General features: G+C 49.6%; 1 protein-coding gene across 1 annotated transcript in view; it reads left to right on the top strand.

The window, feature by feature from the left end:
- Positions 1–11,512: 11,512 nt before the first annotated feature.
- Positions 11,513–22,162, top strand: part of SEC61A1 (SEC61 translocon subunit alpha 1) — a 13,571-nt gene continuing 2,921 nt past the window's right edge. Inside the window, exons 1-11 of the mRNA XM_024763393.1 lie at positions 11,513–11,663; positions 11,834–11,901; positions 14,368–14,433; positions 14,521–14,599; positions 15,564–15,695; positions 17,384–17,493; positions 17,770–17,923; positions 19,357–19,517; positions 20,717–20,914; positions 21,125–21,316; positions 21,710–21,786. Of these exons, the coding sequence (XP_024619161.1) occupies positions 11,657–11,663; positions 11,834–11,901; positions 14,368–14,433; positions 14,521–14,599; positions 15,564–15,695; positions 17,384–17,493; positions 17,770–17,923; positions 19,357–19,517; positions 20,717–20,914; positions 21,125–21,316; positions 21,710–21,786 (1,244 nt within the window). The 5' untranslated portion in view covers positions 11,513–11,656. The remainder of the gene's footprint in view (positions 11,664–11,833; positions 11,902–14,367; positions 14,434–14,520; positions 14,600–15,563; positions 15,696–17,383; positions 17,494–17,769; positions 17,924–19,356; positions 19,518–20,716; positions 20,915–21,124; positions 21,317–21,709; positions 21,787–22,162) is intronic.

Here is a 22,162-nt window from a genome sequence, read left to right as displayed (position 1 = left end):
GGCCTGGGGATCCTAGTTCCCCCAACAGGGATCAAACCCAGGACTACGGCAGTGAAAGCGCCGAGTCTTAACCACCGGACCACCAGGGAATTCCTGAGAATGACTAAAATTTCTGTAAAAACCTGACACAACCAACTGCTGATGAGTATACAGAACAACTGGAATTCTCACACATCGTTGGTGGGACCGCAGAAGGGTACCACCACCCTGGAAAACAGTTTCGCGGTGAAGCCTACAACTCGGCAGTCCTGCTCCCAGACACTTACTCAAGAGAAATGAAAACTTAGCTTCCCGCACAAACCTGCACACAAGTGTTTAAAGTGGTTTTTCTCATAATAACCCGAAGCACCCTAAATGTCCCTCACCTGGAGAATGGATCACTACTCTGCCATAAAGAGGAACGAACCACGGGGACTCCAACAACACGGGTGACTCTCAAAGGTATCCTGAGCAGAAGGAGCCCATGATGGAGCCGACACACTACGTGGGTCAATTTCTATGACATCAAGGGGAAGGTGAAACCGCGGGGAACAGAAAACACGTCCGCGGTGGACAGGAGCTGAGAGTGGGGGACAGGCCAACCACAGAGGTGCGTGGGAAGCTGGGATGACAAAACCCTTCTGTGTCTTGACTGTGGTGGCAGTCCCAGGGCTGTATGCATTTGTCAACATTTGCATAACTGTACAGGAAAAAAGGCAAATTTTAGTGTATGTAAATTATGCTCTCATATTTTAAAAAAGGGGGCAAAAAGCTAGTGCAGAGCTTAGAAGTGTGAACTGGCCAAGGAAACACAGGCAGAGACCCTGGGGGCTGTCTGAGGTTGGGTGGATTTGTGGTGGGTCCAGTCTGGCCAGTATCACTCTGCTCCACAGGCCAGCGAGGAGAAGGGAGATGGCCAGATTCATCCATAGCTTGTGCCAGACGCATGCTTCAAAAGACAGACACAATGGCATGAGTGCTATTTACACATGTAGAGGAACGATCACCACAGTTAAGGCTAGCTAACATCTGTCACCATATCATTGCAAACTTCAAGTGTGTGTGCGATGAGAACTTTTCATATCTATTCTTTTAGATCTTAGGCCATCAGTTCTTATTTATTGAGATGCCGGGTCAGGGAGGGAAGGGGGAAGAAAGGAGAGCACTGATGGGAAAGTAAAGGCCTGGATGTCTCCCCGGGATGCAGATCAGCCATCTCAGAAGTAGTTCCAAGTTCCCGTGGGCTTTCAGGACCTCCAAGGACCCTGCCAACTCTAAATCCTGGGGTGCTGTGAGATAATTATAACAAGGCAAATGTGCTCCATAACTGCCAAGGTACAACACACAGCGGAAGCAGATGGCATGAAGAAATCGGGCCCAATCGGGGGGTGCAGGGGAGGCTGCGTTAGATGGAAACACCTGTGCTGTGATGCGTGGGTTTTGTCTGAGCAGAGGGGGGCTGCAGGTTGGGGAAGAGGAGGAGGAGGACGCATCCCAGCAGACAGAGTAGGTGTGAGGAAAAGCAGTGGGCAGGGCAGGGCGGGGCGAGGGCTCAGGCTGGGGAGACAGGCGCGGAGCTTCTGCAGAGAGCTACTGTCTGAGCGCCAGGAGGGCTCGGTTCCACGTGTGGGCAGTGGTACCCCTCAGAGCTGCCGGTGATGCTCAGTACCTGTTGTTCTCTTCTTCCATAATGACGGAGCACTGTGTTTATGGATGTCAGCTGAATGCACAGCCGTGTGAAACAATGATCAGACATCTAGACTCAGCAATTCTGCTCCCAGACACAGACCCAAGGGAAATGAAAAGACCTGTACACAAATATTCAAAGCAGCGCTATTAAAAATAGCCCCAAACTGGAAACAATCCAAATGCTCATCAACAAGAACGGGGGTAAATAGATTGTGGTGGAAAACCACAGAGCATTTAAAAAAAAAAAAGAGCAAATTACTGCACACACAACAAGGATGACTCTCACAGACATAAGGTCGAGTGCCAGACACAAAAGATCCCACGCTGAATGCTTCAACGTACTCAAAGTTCCAAAATAGGCAAAGGTCATGGACAGCAACAGAGGTCAGGACAGTGCTCACCTGGGGGAGGTCTCGAAACTGGGAGCTGCACAGGGAGCCTACAGAGGCACTCAGGGTCTCTGTCTTGGTCCTCGGTATGGTGACCCAGGCAGAGACACGTGCACACGCTTCTCATGCTGTGTATTTGAGTCAGGGTGAGCTATACATGCCCCAGCCTCCCTTGCAGCTAGTGTGACAATGGACTAAATTCCGGCCTACGAGATATACATGGAAGTTGTGTATGCAACTTCTAAAGAAGGTCTTTAAAGGAAGGAAGTGTGACTTTCCCTTCCTCCCTCCTGCTGGTGGAATGCAGATGTATGGCTGGCACTTGAGCAGCTATGCTGGACTATGAGGTGTCACACGTGGCAGGGCAATAGCATCGAAGGAGCCTGGGCCTCTGAGACCACGGAGACTGGCAGCAGCCCTGGGATGGCTACTTCCAGACTCCTTGAAAGTTAGAGAAATGAAGTGTCTGAGCTGCTGTTATTTGGGATTTTCCGTAACAAGCAGCCAAACGTAATCGCAAGTGACACAGACACCATGGAGGACAAGTGAGCAACGGACAGGAGCGCTTTAGAAGCCTGTGGAGGGTGGACTGGACAGGGCCACCCAGGAGGGAGGAAGGACAGTTACGGGGTGATGCATCTGTCCTGGCAGTGGACGCTGTGCCCAAACAAGGGCGGTGATGGCGGGGGATGGGCCAGAAGACATGGAGGAGGTCAGTGTTGGATGTGGATGTGATGACCACAGCAGAGCAGTGAGATGGGCTCAAATTTCTGAGTCTGGGAATTAGGAAAGTGACGATTCTGTTAAACACAGTAGGAAACGAGGCAAGGAGAATGTTTGTGAAGCAAGGGGACAAACTTGATTTTCCCTTCTTGTTCATATACTAATTTTCTGAGTCCTTTTAGACCCACACTAATTTCCAGTGGGCTTACTAATAAAGAATTGCTTTTTTTTTTGGCTTTCTTGCGGTATGTGGGCCTCTCACCGTTGTGGCCTCTCCCGTTGCGGATGCACCAGGATGCTGTGCTTTACACACTTTTGCTCACTGAGTTCTCAGCCCTGCGACACAGTTCAGGAGATCACGACTCGGGTTAAGCTACCTGCCCGCAGTGCCAGGGCTCATCAGACACCTGGGTCTGAAGCCGGGCCTTCCGACTCCGAAGCCTGAACTCGGAATCTCGACAAGAGTGCTCTTCAAAGCAGCCTGGGCTGAGCACGAAGATGCAGGCCCGCCTCACACATGGAAGGCGTCCCCCTGACGGACCAGCCGGGACCTGCCACACTGGAGCTAAGCGCACCCAGCAGACCCTTTCTCGCTCCAGAGCACCTGTCTTTCAAGCCCCTTGTGTCACAGCGAAGTCCCTCTTGCACATCAGAACACAGACACACCGCCTCTTGTCTTTGGCCACTTCCCGCAGCAGCCCTGACCTCCTCGGGGCAGGAAGCCGGGCTTGGAAAGGAGACAGGAAAGACACAGCAGCTACCACGGCCCCAGGCCTGACCTCCGGGCCCGTTCCCGTCCTGCCCCGACCCTGGTCACTCAGGATGGCGGAGGGACCCCGGACCCTGGGCGCCGGGCGTCCCTCTAACCCTGCGACTCCCAGCAGTGCTGCCGTCATTCACTCGGCAAACACTGCCGAGCAGCCCCCGGCGCCCTTTGCTAGAAGCCCGAGCATGAAGGCAGGCGGCTCACCTGCTTTCTCAGAGGTAACGGGCAGAGAAGGGGCAGCGCACAAACAGGAGGCTCAGCCCGGCGCCTCGGGGCTCCGCTCCCCTGGGGCCGGAGGCCTGCGGAGCCCAGCCCCTCCCCTGAAGGGAGCCGGCCAAGCGTCCCTGCAGGCGGTGCCGGGAGCAGAGAGGACACGTGGGACCCACTGGTCTGCGGAGGCCGTGAGGCCCGGAAGGTGCTCAGAGCAGCCGCTGCGCACCTGGCAGTCAGCAGAGCGCCCGGTGGCTCTGGGCTGCCCCAGGCCGCAGTCCGCAAACTGTCGCCCAGTTCCCGGGAAATGAGAGGATTTGGGTAATAAAATAAAGTCTAACCTGTTTTTTTTCCTTTGCGCTTAGTCTACTTTCACTCGCTCACAGGACGCCACGTGCAGAGCCCTCACACTGGGCACCTCAGGTGAGCGCTCCTCCCGCGCAATGGCCGCCGGCAGAGACGCCGTGGGAGCACAGATCCCGCGATCTCCGCCAGCCCCGCGAGAACTACAGGAACCTATAAAGCAGCGCCGCACCGGCCTTTCAGGGAGAGCGTGTCCGGGGTCGTCAGCCGACCCCTTCCATTCTTAGGTCAAGGGGTAAAGCTTTCCTTTGCTTCTGAACTGAACTCGCTCTCATTTTGCCGGCTCCCATGACTCGGGGCAGGAGGGCCCTTGCCGGGGACCAACTCGAAAAGGTCGGTAACACTGACAGCGCACGGCCTTCTGGGCTGGCATCAGTTGGCAGCGACACCATCCTGCAGAAAACCACAGGCCCCAAGCACAAGGAGGCGGCTGCGGGGAAGGGGGGAACATTCTAGAAGGTCCAGGAGCTGTTCCTGCAGGCCAAGTCAGCCTGGATCCAAAGATGGCTGCACACAACCCTCTTTCAACCCACCTGAGAACGTGGGCCTTTCAGGTTTAAAATATCATTTGCCAAATACTGTGAGTCAAAATAGATACAGTCCATCTTCAGAAACACGGCAGTACACACCAAGAACTTTAAAAATGTTTATTGCTTTGACCCACCCGGAAATTCGCACTTTTGGAATTCTATCCCAAGTAAATCACAGGATATGTAGGCAACATTTTGGTCGTGAAGATATTCATCCCAGTGTGATTTATAATAGGAAAAAAACAGTAAACAATCGAAACCCCTAACTTCAGGGAAATCGTTACAGAACACCGTGGTGCCTCCCTGGATGTACCTCCCATGAATGTATTAGAATGAGGTTTAGGGAAAAAAATGTTAGACAGTAGGAAAACAATACAAAATAATACCTAGAATACTTACTTAAATATTAAAATATTTCAAAATCAAAAATGATTTGATATAAAAACAATATACAAAATGATACGTGGTCACAGTTATATTAAAAGTAGGTAAGGAAAAAAAGACAAAGGAAACCGACCAACACTCTCTCCAGATAGGAGATTACGGAGCTTTTACAGCACTTGTCTGTACATTTATGTATCTTCTAATGTTCTGTAATGCCCTGAGTTATTTTCTAATCAGGAGGAGGGAATCGCCCCCATCTTCCTACCAGCGAGAAAACATCGCTGCGCCCTCTCCTGCCTCCTTGCTGGTGAGACCTAAAGCCTGGCTACACCTGACGTCCTCCGGCCTTGCTCTGCGCCCAGCGGCCACTGCGGCTGAGAAGACACTTCAAGACCATGAGCTGGCGCAGGCTTTCGGGTGCACTCCCGCTCTCCTAGGCGGGGCTGTCTTGAGGAGATGCAGGCTAGAAACCTGAACACAGATGCCAGGCCTCTTTGGAAAAATCCAAAGGCTGAATTTGGGATTCAGTTTGCCATGGGGCCCCCCACCCCGCACTGCATACCCAGCTTCCTTCACTCAATTATGGTACTCCCCTGACCCCAGAAAGCATTTGCACTTGTGAGCCCCACAGGAAGACTTGAAACTCCTAAGTTATGGACATCCATTTTTCCTGCTTTATGAAGGAAGACAATGCAATAGGAAAGAATGAAGTTTATGAGCAGAAACATGCAATGGTGAGGAACAGTGGCTCTTGGCCTCTGGTTCTAGGTGTCCCAAGGCCCAGCAGCATCCCCATCCGTCCTGCAGTTCAATTGCTCAACCAAATCTTGCATTTCATGAGCTTAATTGTGAACTGGGCCTGAATCTGCCACCTTAACTGCTACCCTCAACCCCTACCGGTGATACTGTTTTTAACTGCTGTCTTAGTCGATGTTCATTGACTGTTCTGTTGGTCATGTCCGCCATCTAGCTTCTTTGTCCATCCAAGCTGAACCCCGAGAAGACACATACAAGTTGGCCCCGGGTTCATCAAAAGAGATTTGGAAGTATAGGTCACTCCTGAAGAAACACTTCATCTCTCCCTCAACATGGAAGAATATTTTCTAGTAAGTATATTTCTAGACCAACAGGATTTAACTGTCATGTTGTAAAAAACAAAATTATGTACGTGACTAGATTACAGTAAAGTGCAGTGAGTAATCTGTTAGTAATGATTTGCTTTTATATAAATCAGATTGAACCCATTTGGACTTCAAATGTGGTTTCTTAGGAAGGAATGAAGGTCTTACAGAGAGGACAAAGAAGGTAACTGCACACAACTCGAAGGACTGTTTGCAATATAACTGCTACCAATAATAGACATCCCAGCAGAATGTTCTAGAGTCCAGAGTTTAGCCCATGACCAATAACACACTTTGTTATTACTGGGATAATGGGAATCTAAGTGTATATAAAATACACCTCATGATCCCCTTCAAGAAAGACTATCTACTGCACCAAACTGAGCCCCTTTTGTAGGTCTCATGCTCACCAATACTAGCAATTGTCATATACTTCCTGTTTGCTTTGGGTTTAGTTTGCTCTCTTTTCTTTCCCTCTAGGTAAACTCAATTGATCCTGAAGGTCTGATTCTTTCCCCTGCCTAGTGAAATCTGCTGTTGAGCCCTCTAGTGAATTTTCCACTCATTATATTTTTTTACTCCCAAATTCCTATGTTTATAATTTATCTTTATTGATATTCTCTATTTGGTGAGACAGTGTTCTCACACTTTAATTCTCTAGACATGCTTTAACTCTGTGCTTATTTAAAACAGCTGACTTAAAGCCTCTGTCTAGTAAGTCCAACATCTGCACATCCTTAGGAACAGTTTCTATGGATTGCTTTTGTTTCCTGTGTATGGACCATATTCTCTTTTCTTTTTCTTTTTTAGCATGTTTCATAATATTTTGTTGAAAACTGGGTATTCTAAGCAATATAATGTAGCAACTCTGGAAATCAGGTTCTCTCCCCTCCCCAAGGCTTCCTTTTATTTTTGTTGCTGTTCGTTTCATGATTTATCTGAACTGATTCTGTAAAAGCACATGTGACCACTGAAGTCTCTGCAGACATAGCTTAGTGGTCAGCTAGTGATTAGACAGGCATTTCCTAAGCCCCTGGGCCCAGCAAGTCTCCCAGTGTGTGCTGAGGGGCCCAGCACTGGACAACTCTGCCTATGCCTTCACTTCCTGCTGTGGGGAGCCTGGAGGTTGGCCCGATGAGAGCTCAGGGCCTTCCCGGGGCTTTCCCGAGCATGTCACAGCCTTAGGCACGTGACTCCTCTACCTGTGCGTGTGGCCTTGTAGAAGAGCAGGATGTTTTGGGGCTTCTCAAAGCTGCCCTGGATGCCCATTCCCCAGTTTTTCCCTTTCAGCTTTTTGGCTAGCCTGTTGTTTGTCCTAAGCATTATTCACTGCCTCAGGCAGCTGTGAAGTTAAACAGCTGCCTCCACATGTTTTTGAGAAATGCCCTGGGGAGAAGACTTTTTGCACTGGATCAACTCTGTGCTCCAAGTGAGGTCAAATAAAGACAGCTTTGCAACTGGGATCTTCCCGAGAACCTCCAGGCAAGTCAGTCTGAGACTTTTATATATTCAATATTTCTATTATAAGTCACAAAAATCACTTCTTGAATTTTTTACTGTATTCAACCTCAATCCATGGAGCTTCACAAACCAGTTAGCCAAATCTCAGGATTCAATTGAAAAGTTCATTCATTTTTCCATCAAAACCGTTTTTGTAGTATTGATTAGACAATCCAATCGTTTTTCTCTTGGAATTGATACTTCATTTTGTTTCACTGTACCTATTTTCATATCTGTATCTTCCGTTTCAAAGTTTCCTTTACTTGTTTATGTTATGCAAACATAAACAAATGTTGTGTCTCTCCAAAATTCACATTAAAGCCTTACCCCCTACCCCCACAATGGGATGATTTTAGGAGGTAGGGCCTTTGGGAGGTAATTAGGGTTAGATGAGGTTATAAGGGTGGAAGTCATGAGGATTTAGAGCCCTTGTAAGAGTCCCAAGAGAGCTTGCTTCCTCTGCTCTGCTGTCTGCCACGAGGGGTCGGCAGTCTGCAACGTGCAAGAGGGTTCTCACCACAACCCAGGCGTGCTGGCGCCCTGACCTCCCAGCCTCCAGAACTATGAGAAATAAATTTCTGTTGTTTAGAAGTCACCCAGTCTGTGGTGTTCTGTTACAGAAGCCTAACCAGACTACAGTAATTTACAAGTATTGTTCAATCATTACATTACGATTGAACATTACGTTACAGATAATGTTCAATCATTCCAGAGTCCATTGAAATACTGTCAGCTCTAATAATTATGACATTTTCCTCATAAAGCTAAAATATTGATATTTCCATTAAAACATCTTTTGTTAAAGCCAACAAACACTCTTAAAGTTATATTCTTCGATGGCTAACTCTGCACTTCAGCTTCTGTCACAGTGAACACACAGAACTTACTGATTTCCAAACTGCTTCTGCTGCTCTCGCACTTCAAGCTGTCCATCAAGGTGCAATTTCCAGTACTTAATTTGCAGTTCTTTCTGATATTTATTTGATGCATGGTAAGAAATACAATTTATTGAGAAAAACATGATAATTACTTAACTTAAATCTTGTATTGCTTTATCCAAAATTAAATTTGATCACTTAGTGACAAATTAAAATATCCAAATTTTTTTCTAAACTTTTGGCTGAAACTCCAGACTCTTCCTACCATTATTACACTGGCACTTTTTGTACAAAATCCAATGACCTTTTCAAAGTTGTAAAATATTGCAATGATATTTTTACAAAAGTATCTTTCCATTGTATATATATATTTTTCCCACCAACAAAGCTCAATACACTGTATTAAATGCAGCTCCCAGTGTCATAAGATCAACAAAAACCATTATCTTCAAAATACTGAAATTTGTATTTTAAGCAAATTATTAAAACACTTTTATGTGAAGCAAATGAAACTTCCTTGAAGATGATTTAAAATGCACTGCTTTGTTTTCCAAAAAGTTTTCTCGTTAGATACACCTGTTTTGTAACAAGTTAGTCCATAGTACCCACCCCCATATCAATACAATTCCTTTAGAAGTTCTATTAAATATTTTCATGGAAATGCTCAATTATACAGTGCTAAAAATTTCGACAGTTCCTCTGTATCTTTTTGACTGCTTTATCCTCACTATGATGACATTTTGGGAGTTTTAAGTTTCCAAATGTTTAATATATGAAACTGATTATATTTTAAATTTCTTCCTCATTAATGACCACAAATTTTTTTTTTCACTTGAACCATACGTTTTAACAGCATCCTGATGAAATATACACGTTTAGCACTTCGCTCTTTTTTTTTTTTTTTGCGGTACGCGGGCCTCTCACTGCTGTGGCCTCTCCCGTTGCGGAGCACAGGCTCCGGACGCGCAGGCTCAGTGGCCATGGCTCACGGGCCCAGCCGCTCCGCGGCATGTGGGATCTTCCCGGACCGGGGCACGAACCCGTGTCCCCTGCATCGGCAGGCGGACTCTCAACCACTGCGCCACCAGGGAAGCCCAGCACTTTGATCTTTTAACACATAACTTTTGAGCACTATTTGCAGCCAAAAATTTGTCATTAGCACTAACACAAATTCCTGGTTGAAAAAAATCGTCATTTTCCACTCCAGAAATACAGATTTTATGCAATAAAATGTATTTAATACAAGTTTTATTTTGTGCAGATTCTTGCACAGTATCAAAACAAGTTCCAGGCTGGGACTCACTACTACTGTAATTCCTTCTTTGTTTTGCAGATTAAGAAGACTCACATTTATTATGTATGAAACTATTAAAAATGTATCCAGATTTTGTTGCCTCTTCACTTCAGTATTTGTTCTTAATATTTATAATAAAAGCTTAAGTGTATAAGTATAAATACACCGCATGCCTGCTACTGTAATTCAAAAGAATTACACTACGGTAACAAAGTTATTTTTAGTGATTCTCCTAAAGCAATTTGTTCTGTTAACACATGCAACTTGGCCACCGTCGCTTCAGTGACACAGGATGTTCCTCAGATGTGGCTACAACAGAAGGCCCTTTTTCTATGGTACTAACGTCCTGAGACTGTCAGTACAAACCCGAGTTTATATGAAAATTTACATTAGCTAATTGTGACTGTACAGTTACTATGATACTATCTACCACGAAGCATTTCAATATTTTCACCATCAGTATCATGCAGGGTGCATATGGGCTAAACATCAGCTCTGATCTACCTGCTGAATTGAGTCCAAGGGCTGCCAGTTTCAGCTTCTGGTCAGAACTCGAGAAGAGATTAAGAACGGGTCCTGGATGGCAAGATGGGGCTGCATCTCAGAAGCAGCCCTGTGACAGTAGTCGTGCTTACTTTCTTTTTATGTGAGGAATGCATATCCAGCGATGCCACACCTGGGTCACTTCATTGAAGTTCCTGCCCGCCTCCTGCAGTCATTTGAATTTTCCACCCATAGGTTAGGTTTGCACAAAAGGACTTCCCGTCTTAGAAAAAATTCTGAGGCAAAGATTTACAAATCCTGGCTACCTGCTAGAAATGGGAGGGAAAGGAAAAACAGAAACAGCAATCCCTAAATACTGCACAAAGCATCTGGCCACATCGGCATCTCCAACTCCGACTGGTACAGCTCCAGACTGCGCTCCACGAACCTCCCCTAACCCCAGGCAGCGGCGCCCACCTCCTCTAGATGCTGACAGCAAGAGGTCTCTTCCCTTAGATTACCTATCACGTGCCACCCGTGATCACATGTGCCTCGGAAATAAACTTCAAAAGACCCGTCTGACACCCCTCGCCCCACCCACCGGCCCCGAGAACGTTAAGTCTTATCCCTCCCCTTCACACAGCCCCGGCTCCAGCCAAGCAGGAATCCTCTCCCCAGAGATCTCGGGCAGGCACAGCGCCTGCCGTGCTCGCAACAGTTCCTCCCCCGGGACGTCTCCTCCGGGAGGCCTCCCTGGACTCCCCGGGCCTCCTGACCACGACCTCATCCCCTCCCCCTGTCGGCGGGGCCCGCGCCCCGACCGGCCCCAGGTTCGCTCAAGGACCCCACAACGGGGTGTCCGTCGGCCCCGCCGCCGCGCACCTGCTGGGCGCCGGGCACCGAGGTGGCGCCGGGACAGGCCGGCCTCAAGGCGCTCACTGTCTACACCTGCGCAACAAGTTACCGGTGCCGTGAAAGGAACTGGGTGAAGCCGGCGGCCCACTCAGCTTCCCCGCCCCGCGCTCGGCTCAGTCTGCGCAGGCGCAGAACCCCGTCCCGGCGTGCCCCGCGCCCCTCCCGCCCCGCCCCGCCCCGCTTCTCCGGCCCTCCCTCCGACAGGCCGCGCGGCCCCGCTGCAGGCCGGGAGTTGTGGTCTAGGCGTGGGCGGCGCGCGCGGCTGAAGCGCGTGGCAGGAAGCGGAAGCGGAAGCGGCCGCCAGGGCGCTAGCACTGACGTGTCTCTCGGCGAGGCGCGGCGCTCCAGAGCGGGACGGGCGGCGTCGGAGCCGCGGTCGGAGCGTAGCGGAGCCGGAGCTGGAGCCCGACCCGGAGCCGAGCAGCCGCCGCCATGGCGAGTGAGTCCCTCGGGGCAGCCCGGGCGCGGCCGGCGCGGGCGGGACCTCGGTCCTCCGGCCGTGAAGCCCACCCGGCCCGCGCCCCTGCCCCACCTGGCCCCGCGGACGGCTTCCCGGGGCGGCGCGGCGTCCTCCAGCCCTAACTTTACTCTTGTCTCTTCCGCCCAAAGTCAAGTTTCTGGAAGTCATCAAGCCCTTCTGTGTCATCCTGCCCGAAATTCAGAAGCCGGAGCGGAAGGTGAGTCCGGGGAAGGCTTGGGGAAACTGCCTGCACCCCGTTGGAGTGGCCCCAACACGCCGAGTGGACGCCTCCTTCCCCCGAGAGTGGTCCGGGTGGCCTGCTTGGTGGGAGCCTCCACCGAGCCGCCGAGCTTCGATCGGAGCATCCTCCGTGGAAGTGACTCGGGCGGGCAGAGCCTCGGGTTTGCTCTGTCCCGAGGTGGATCCCGGCCTGAGTGAGTAACGCCTCGAGAGCCTCAGGTACTCAGGTTGGGCGCCCCCTTCCCGCTGCAGCTCCCGCAGAAGCTGATCGTGGGCGGGTCCTTCTTCTAGGAGATGCTTTTTGGATCCAGCTGCTACCAGGAGCTAAGAGCAGTCACTTTACTCTGTACGGTCGAGTTTGTGCCTTTTCCGTGGGCCGTCACCTTGCTGAGAAAAAGGGCATTTTGTGACCCCTGCTTTTACAGCAGGTGCATTAAAACATGGAAAGGTAGAGGTGTAGAGCTGTGTTGAATCTTTATCGGAATTTCCGCTGCTGCACAGTTTCAGGCCGAGACAGTGTTGCCAGTGTAAGTCAGTCCATGAAACCATGAAGAAAAGTTTCATTGGGTTCTTACAGAGAATTAATAGGAATACGTTTCTGTCCTCACGTTCTTTGCATCTGCCCCACGTACGTGCTGCCTTTGACGGGCTAATATGCAAAGGGGTGTGTGTGTGCCCTCAGTGTGGTAGAAATGGCGGGGCTCTGGAGGCAGGCGCGCCTGGGACCCACCCACCCTTCACACAGTCTCTTGATAGCTGTGTGACCTTGGCCTTGTAACTGAGTGTGGTGCATGAAGCAGTGGCAGTATGTGCAGGGTACAGCAGTGGCTCCAGGAGGGATTAACCCTGGAAGGCATGTTGTCTGATGGCGGCCTTGAAGGAGGAATAGAAGTGTCCTTGAAGGAGGGGAAAGGAATTCTAGGGTAAGAAATATAGTGTGCGCTAAGGCAGAGAAAACCAGTTGAGGTCGGGGGGTGGGGGGCGGGTGTTAGATGCGCTTTACTGTTGATAGAATGGAAAGGATAGGTGGGGAGCAGTGGGACCCCTAGGAGCCGGACAGATTAGAAAACTGCTCTGGGGTAGGGTAGAGGGTGAGAGCGGTGGAGGGGCTTCTGCCGTCGAGAGTGAACTGTGGGACTGGCCTAGGAGATGGGGGTGGATGGCGGGCTGGTAAGAGGTAGAGTGACAAGACTTGGATAAACAGTTTTGGATGTTTTGCTGTTGAATTTGGCTGCATCCAGGAGAGGAGACTTGGTTATTTAAAAATGAGGAGTCTTGTAAAAATTGTCCACTCTTTTCCCATAAAGAGTCATTTCCATACAAGTTTGTTGTGTTACTGGTCAGCCTGACGTGGTGTTGCCCTCCTTGGCCTCCTGATTTCTTGGTGGGATCGGATGACCAGAGGACGAGTTCTGTGAATTCACCCCAACTTCGCGTGGAGTATCTGCGCCGTTGTGTGCTTGTCTTGTTGAGGCCTGTCTACAGTGGTCAACACGGAGGCACTGCGGCCCCATGCTGACCAGAGAGCCAGGACTTCGACTCCATGCTCATTCAGATTGCAGCTTAAAAGAGTGTTTTTTAAGAACACGATTTTGTCCGTTTAGTACCGTCGCTCACAAGGTATTTCCATGTTAAGATCCTTAGTCCACAGAATAACTGCTGTGTGTTTTTTTAAGCCCTTTAAAGCCATTCTTGCTGTGCAGGCGGCAGGTGCTAGTGAAGACACTTAGGTTTTAGAGCAGAGGAGCCTTGGGCAGGCGGTCTCAACTTCCCTAATGATGCTTATTGGTCATCCATAAGATGACTCTGAATAGTCACCTATCCTAAAGTTAAACAGATGCTACTCGTAGTTAGTGAGTAGGTTGAACACGCAGCTCTCTTTCACTCTTCTAGTGTTTATTACATTCTTTTACCCTAAATCCATGGAGAATACACAGAGAAACAATCACAGATTGCAAATTAGTTGACTCCAGAATAACAAGATTTTGTCAGTTACAAAACCTTTTCAAATGAGAAGTCATTGCTCATGTGTTGTAAAGGGGGGTGTGATTTGGGAATCCCTTTCTATTGCAACATTCTTTGATCTTGGGTCTGATTCTAAACCGTTCATGCTGATGGTTAAGAGCACAGGCTTTGGAGTCAAACCCATCACAGCTGTGGGATTTGGGACAAATTACTTAGCTTTTCTAAGATTCAGTTTTCTTGTTGGAAAATAATAAGATAATGTTCCGTGGTGTGAGGATTAAATGAGATGCACGTGAAGGTCTTTGCGTCTGTGCCTTGTGCGTAGGAAGCACGCAATACATGTACTTACGCTTGGTGCATGGTTTGGAGTGTTGAGGGCTCCTCTGGTGAGCAGAGAAAGGGGTCTGATCAGAGGCTGTTTCTGTTAATTTACTTATGAAGATAACTTGTTGCCTTAATTGGCTCTGTTCTTCCGTAGATTCAGTTTAAGGAGAAAGTGCTGTGGACTGCCATCACCCTCTTCATCTTCTTGGTGTGCTGCCAGGTGAGCGCGCGTTTGGTGTTCCAGTGTCGGGGTGGGGGTGTGAGGGGCCGGAGACAAGTGTGCGGGCTGCTCTCTGCTTGTTTCCAGATCCCTCTGTTTGGAATCATGTCTTCAGACTCAGCCGACCCTTTCTATTGGATGAGAGTGATCCTCGCCTCTAACAGAGGTAGGACTGGCCCTCTGCATCCCCTGTACGGTGCGGGCTTCACTGGCCGCCATCCTTCAGTTAAAGTACAGGCCTTGGCTTTACCAAGGGTTCAGAGCGTGCTGTGCTGAAACAAAGCCTTAGTAAATGCCAGCTTCAGCACCCAGGCACGTCGTCCTATTCAGAATTGCTCTGAATGCAGTACAAAACCTGTAACAGCAAGATAAGTCTACATCATAGAGAATTTCTTAAAACATGGAAAAACCAGAATGCTTTTTAAACAGCTGAAATGATGACATTTCTACCTATCTGTCTCCTGTTTTGATAACGTTCTTTAGAATATGTAATTTGTTTCTCAGCTGCGTCTTTTCCGTATCTACAGGTTACATATACATGTCCAAAGAAATAAATATATAACGGTGTATTGTATATTCCAACCAGTTACCTACTTGGGGTGAGGCGGGATTTTGAATGCTTATGCTGATAACTGCTTTTGATTAACTCATTTTTAAAATACGTTTCAAATTAAGTTCCAAATCAGTTGGAAGTATAGGCCATTTTAGCATAATGGAAATAGAGGTTTATTCACAACTAGATAGAATTGTACTGGCCTCCTTTCCAGACTCTGGAAATTATTTGAGTGTTATCCTTTTTCATTAACTGATGAAGAGACGAACCTTTCTTATCTCTGTACAACCAGCATGAATCTGTTTACGGCGAATTTAAATGCAGCGATCAGTTTAAATGCCATGTGATTCCCTAAACAGAATAAGATGTTACCGGGCAGACTGAACAGAATGAATTGAATTACCCTCTGATTGCTGATACTGGGGGGTTATTCTCTGGATTAAATACTGCTGGCAAACTGAAACACACTGGGTTTGTATCAGGGGCACACGATCCAGTTTCGCTCATTCATTTTCTTAATAATGTCTTGCTTCTCCATGCTAACTTCGGTTATACTTTGCCTCCCCCTTTCCTTAAGGCACATTGATGGAGCTGGGTATCTCTCCCATTGTCACCTCTGGCCTCATCATGCAGCTCTTGGCTGGCGCCAAAATAATTGAAGTTGGTGATACCCCAAAAGACCGAGCCCTCTTCAACGGAGCCCAAAAGTGTAAGTGAGATTTTGAGTGATATTCAGATGTCTGTAGTTGAGAATTTGAATTTGCTGCAAAGTTTGGGGCATCAGAAGTCCTTTCGGTTTTCGGGAGAGGGGGTTGTTGTAACCTCCGTGGCCCACCAGCACTGCCTGGCCTGGCTCCGTGGCCTATGTTAGCCAGAGAGCATTGGGGGCCGCTGGACAAGGCAGGGGACGGGTGTCGTGCCCCAAGGCTGTGTGGTCCAGGGAGGTCGCCTTCCGCCACCACAGTTTCCTTAGCACTTAGAAGGAGATGATGTCTCCTTCAGAGCTGTTGGAAGAATTCATTTGAATAATGTGTGTAAAACATCATTGAATGCCTGGCATGTACTAGTTACCTGGCAAGGGTTGTATTTCTTTTTTCTGGGAGTTTAAAAGGATTCACCTTAGGGGAAGGATGGTCCTCTCAACTTAGCTCTGCCAATTACCAGCTCTGTGACTTTGGGGCAAAGTTAGATGACAGTTCTTATGTCCCAGTTTCTTCATCTATAAAAATGGGGATAATAATGATACTTGCACCGTAGTAAATAATAAGCGGCACTGGTAACAATGACCAGTCATCAGAATTCACCAAGTTCAGCCTGACTGTGAACTGACATATATTACTTAGGAAGTGATATTTGCAGTTTCCTACCCAGTCATATCTTCTTCCATACCAGCATGTTTTACACATCTTAAGTTAGTAGGTTAAAGAGTTGAGTAAGAAAGAGTAATCTAATTTAAACTTGTCAGTTTCAGACACAAATCAGGATTTTTAAATATATATATGTGTGTTATTTGTCAGAAGTAAAAATCAGCTGTTTCCTCTTTGGTCTTGGACAATTTTTTTAGCTTTTCTCTGCTGTTTTTTCTGCCTTAAGAATTCAGTCTTATTGAACACTTCTTAAGAAGTCAAATAGGGACTATATTTGACAGGCACTTTGGAGTAAAATTTTATTTTTTTGGCAAACTGAGCAGAAAAGCCGAAATTGAAGCCCAGTCCCATACTAAGAGATCCATCTAGCATCGCGGACTCGGTAAAAATGAGTCGATTCCGTTGTGCATCACAATGAAGTGTAGTGAATGATACAGGATACAAGACCATCTACTAAGAAGAGAACCTCCCTTAGGAGAGCTTTGTGGCAGGAGAAGTGGGCTCAGTGATTTGGTGGCACTGTGAGTTCTTTCCTTGATTAACACGTTAAACAAAGCTGGGAAGGGATTACTTTATCCCAGTTAGTGTTCTGTGCCCTGGACTCAGACCTGAAGCACAAGCCTGTCGGGTGGCCTGGGCAAGTGGTTCTCCCGGAACCCGAGCTACCTGATGACCTGAGCATGGGGGCTGCAGGTTGGGGTGCCTCTGAGTGTTGTCTTCAACAGCTGTCATAAGAAGCAGGTCTGTCATGCTTCAACTTTTTCCCTCCTCCCATCACCGAAGGGAAGTGAATTTAGGAGGAGGTGGAATTAAAGAGCTCACGCGCTTTTGTTGCAGACGTTTCAGTTATTGTGTATTATTGTCACTCTGACCGTGCGGTGGTTGTTTCCTGGACGAGCCCCTTGGAGGCAGGGTCAGTCGTCTTCACCTTTGTTCTCCCAGTGCCTGGCACGGAGCTGGTGCCTGGGAAGTGTTTCCGCTACGACCGTGTGGTGGCCCAGCCTGAGAACAGTTTTCTTCTCATTTCTAGTGTTTGGCATGATCATTACCATCGGCCAGTCCATCGTGTATGTGATGACAGGGATGTACGGAGACCCTTCTGAAATGGGTGCTGGGATCTGCCTGTTGATCACCATACAGGTAAGGTTAGGCCGGCACCCCCTTCTGAGGCGCCCTCACACCCACACTTGCCAAACAACAGATCTGAATCGAGCGTAACAGGAACTCTTCCTGAGAAGAAGCCCGAGCCCTGTGTTTGCCCTTCTGAATTCACAGAGGAGCCTCCACCAGCCAGTGTCCCCTCAGCCTTCAGGGCCCTCGGCAGAGAAGCCAGTTCCTGAGGAGGGACAGCACCACGCCGTGGGGAGCAGCAGTGCGTCTCTGCGTTTCCTTACCTCTGTTTTTTAACATTCACAGCTCTTTGTTGCTGGCCTAATTGTCCTGCTTTTGGATGAACTTCTGCAAAAGGGGTACGGCCTGGGCTCTGGGATCTCCCTCTTCATTGCCACAAACATCTGCGAGACCATCGTGTGGAAGGCGTTCAGCCCCACCACTGTCAACACCGGCCGAGGTGAGACCCTGGGGACAGGGTCGCATCGGTACATCTCTTCTGACTTTTCCCCGTGCATCTGTGAAGTGTTTTAAAACACAGGTTTATGCTCATGATGATATGGAACTTGCATTTTCCACCGTAAGAGTATGTCGTAGACGTTCGCCCTGCCAGAGGACGTTATCCTGCCTCACTTTTCTGAGCTCAGCGTGGATTTCACTGCTAAGATGAAGCAGGTTCTTTCAACACGCCTTCCTCTGGTGGACGTCTAGGTTGTTTCCAGCCTTTGCTGTTATTACAGCAGTGAGATGGTGAACATCCTCATATGTTCATCTTTACATGTTTTGACAGTTGCTCTCAGTGAATAAGTTTCTAAAAATGAAATCACTGAACCAAAACACTTGGTCATGCAAAGGGCAACTTTGTAAAAGAGGCAGGAACTTTGGTGCTCATGAGCCGGGTTCAGATGCTGGCTGTGCCCTTGGTTGCCAGGATTCAATGAGAAATAACATGAAATTGTGTGATGCCTGGCTCACAGTAGATGCTTGGCGAATGTGAGTATTCTATCTTAATGCCCACAAAGAGTGCCAAGGAAATCTTGTTACGGACGATGTTCTTAATGAAAAGTTCTAAACATTTAGGGACGTATGACTTATTAGGAAAGGAAAATCAGCTTTTTTCATCACTAAATATGTTATTCACTCAAAAGAGTCCCGTGAGAAATAAATACTCACGCACATTTGACTTTTCTTTGAAGTGAATGCTGGAAACAGAGTCCCTGACCTGCAGAGACCACATAATCTCGTTAGTGAGACTAAAAATAGGTCCCCAGACCAAAGAAGGCCGTTCTTGCTCTTTTCCTTGGGCCTCTGTCGAGCTCGCTCTGCTTCCTGGCCGTGTTTTCCTGGCTCTGTTGCTGGCCTGCATCCCTGGGCACCCTCTTGTGGTAGGGCGTGAACTCCACTAGAGATCGGCTGTGTGGTAGGCGCACGTGTTGTCCTTTCTGCTTGGCCGTCGATGTGAGGAGCAGAGAGCCCGAGCCCGCCTTGTCCGGGCAGCCAACACCCCAGAGCTGGGGGGCTGTGCCGCCCAGGAGTCCCCAGGGGCGTGGGTTAGGCAGCTCTGAGCCCCTCCAGGCAGGACCCCTTCGGCTGGAGGTGAGCAGACCCTGCTGTTAGGACTTCGCAGTTGATTTTTCCACACGTCTGGTGGCCGTTGACTCACAAGCCAAAAAAATAAGATCGGTTAATTCAAAGAGGCAGAATAGCCTATTTCCGCAGGTTGAAATCTCTACAGAAGAAACAAACGGGGGCTGAGAGCCCTCACTGTGCCCCTGTGGTTATAGGAGCAGGCACTGTGAGTCACAGAACTAATACCATCTCCTCTCGGTTTTGGCCACTAAGAAGCTTAGAGCTAAACTGAGTTGCTTGTTCCTTTACCTTCTCCTGTAACAGGAATGGAGTTTGAGGGCGCCATCATTGCACTGTTCCACCTGCTGGCCACACGCACAGACAAGGTCCGAGCCCTTCGCGAGGCGTTCTACCGCCAGAATCTCCCCAACCTCATGAATCTGATCGCCACCATCTTTGTCTTTGCTGTGGTCATCTACTTCCAGGTGCGTTCAGATCCAACCCTGGGGAGTTCTGACGTCTGCATTTAAGGTTCAGAAGGCCTTGGTGTGCGTGTCCCACGTCCACACCCCAGCGGTAGTGTGATCCGTCGTATCGCACTGAAATGATGAAACGGCATTTGAAGGAGCAGGTTCCATGGCATCACGGGCACTTGGCTGAACTAACACAGTTGAGGCAGATATAACGTTTCTGAAACCATGTTCCTTTGGGTTGGGACTGTCAGCAAATAGAGAAGATTTTTTTTCAAGGTCTTACAGCTCAAGAGAAGTGAAAAGTAATCAAAGCCTAAGACCTCACTGCTGTCTTGCTCAAAGTTTGTAGGTGCTTCTAGGCAGTGCCCTCATCCTCCTGAGACCTCTTACCTTTCACGTTGAGAGTCTGTGTAACTTGCTTCTGAATGAGAGCCCTGAACTGCCCGTTGCTTTTCTGTAGTCGGATTGGTCTTTGTGTTCTCTGATCAGCCGCTTTGTATCCTGACATTTATTGAAAAGAAAAGGAGGGAAAGCAGTTGAGAAGGCAGTTTAATGCTTGTGAAGAGCTATTTATACCACCACGTGCTGAGGCCCGAACACATCTGTTCCTTCAGCCAAGACTGTTAGTCCGATGCCTGGTGAATGACAGGCTAACTCTTCCCGGGCTTGGGGTCGGATCGTTAAGTTTTTATTTTAAATCTTCTATTCTGAACTCTGTTCTAGGCACTGGGGGACTGTAAAAAGTACATAAGGGAAACCGTTTCTCTTCTCCAGGGGTTTCAGAGGGAGCGGTTATGTTCATGGGAAAGTAGAAGAGCCTAGGTTTTCTGTGATGACAAAGAACACCCTGAAGGTGGCCGTGCTGGCTGTGAGGCGAGGGTGTGGAGGCCCTGTCTGGCCTCGGTCGGGGCACGGGGTCGGGGCACGGGGAGGGCGCTGGAGCGCCCGTCGGAACTTCCGGCGTATTCCCCGTAGATGTGGCTGTCACGTGGTGGGCTTTGTTTGTTTTTGACAGAAACAGTGTGCTGTGCTCAGGGGCATTTTAAGCCAGCCTCTCGGGACCCTTCTGTCGGTGTGCCCCCAAGTGCAGTGCTGGCTGGGGAGGGGGTGTGGGGCCCTGGGCACCGCCGCTCGGGGCAGCTCCCTGGGGGCACGCCTGGCACGTGGCTGGAGTGAGGCGGTGAGGGCGTTTGGCTCTGTTGGCTTCTCAGGGCTTCCGTGTGGACCTGCCCATCAAGTCGGCCCGCTACCGAGGCCAGTACAACACCTACCCCATCAAGCTCTTCTACACGTCCAACATCCCCATCATCCTGCAGTCCGCCCTCGTATCCAACCTCTACGTCATCTCCCAGATGCTGTCCGCCCGCTTCAGTGGCAACCTGCTGGTCAGCCTGCTGGGCACCTGGTCGGTAAGTACAGCGGCTTCAGAAGCCAGATGTTTCGCCCAGAGATGCTTTCGAATTGTGCCTATTACAAGCTCACGTGAAGGTTTCTTTGCGGTAAGAAGCCTGCACTGTGGGCACCTGGGCAAAGCTGTTCTTTCCCACCTGCTGAGAAGTGCCTTTGCCCTGCTGCTGAGGTGGGGAACGGCACTCACAGGCTCTCGCGAATCCTCCCAGGACACTTCTTCTGGCGGCCCAGCACGTGCCTATCCCGTTGGCGGCCTTTGCTATTACCTGTCTCCTCCCGAGTCTTTCGGCTCCGTCTTGGAAGACCCCGTCCATGCCGTCGTGTACATAGTGTTCATGCTGGGCTCCTGCGCCTTCTTCTCCAAGACGTGGATTGAAGTCTCGGGCTCCTCTGCCAAAGACGTGAGTGTGAGCGACAGCTTCTGGGGGGGGGGCCGGCTGGGGACCGGCGTTTTCCTCGTGCAAGTGGCATCAGGGCTTTCGGCCTGTCCCCCCTCCTGGGATGGTGGCCTGTGAATGCACGCAGCGCTTTGTCCTCGTTAGGGCTGGTTCCAGAGCGTTCGTGGCCGTGGACGGAGCCCAGGGTAAATGAATCCATGCTCGCCTGCGAAGCTGCAGCCAAACTAAAACTAGACTTTCTCATCTGACGTCTTTGTGGCAGTTTTAAAGCTACCTTCACCACTGTCGTTAGGGTGCTGGGGAGGGGAGTCTGTGGCTGGTACCACCGTGAACTGTCTACCTGGCCCTCGACTCCACGTCTGAACTTGAACGTTGTCCTTGATGGGCATCACGCAGGTTGCAAAGCAGCTGAAGGAGCAGCAGATGGTGATGAGGGGCCACCGAGAGACGTCCATGGTCCACGAACTCAACCGGTGAGTGCTGGCCGCTGACACGTTTCCCCGGGCCTTCCAGTATCGATGAGCTTGCTAAGGCTCATCAATGCTGGACAGAGCAAATCAGCGCACACGGCACCTCTCCTCAGAGGCAGCCACACCGGGGGAGACAGAGCGTGTGTCCAGGTGGCCGCCCGCGGGGCAGCTGTGGAGGCGGCTGACTGCATGGGACCTCGCCGTCCTCCTGCGGGCAGCGTCCTGCAGGCAGGTCCTGCGGGGGCCCTCCAGGAGGAGGCGGGCAGCGTCAGGCTTCTGCAGGGGTGTCCGAGTTCGGGTGAGCCTAGGGAGGCTGGCAGAGAGCGCAGGGAGGGCTCAGCATTCGGAAGGTCAGTGCTGGAGGCTGAGACCCACCGGT

This window comes from Neophocaena asiaeorientalis, unplaced genomic scaffold (assembly GCF_003031525.2).
Source record: "Neophocaena asiaeorientalis asiaeorientalis breed wild unplaced genomic scaffold, Neophocaena_asiaeorientalis_V1.1 scaffold433, whole genome shotgun sequence".
In the NCBI taxonomy this organism is placed as follows: Eukaryota; Metazoa; Chordata; class Mammalia; order Artiodactyla; family Phocoenidae; genus Neophocaena; species Neophocaena asiaeorientalis.
Note: the sequence above shows the minus strand (reverse complement) of the source record. Positions and strands in the feature narration are given on the sequence as shown.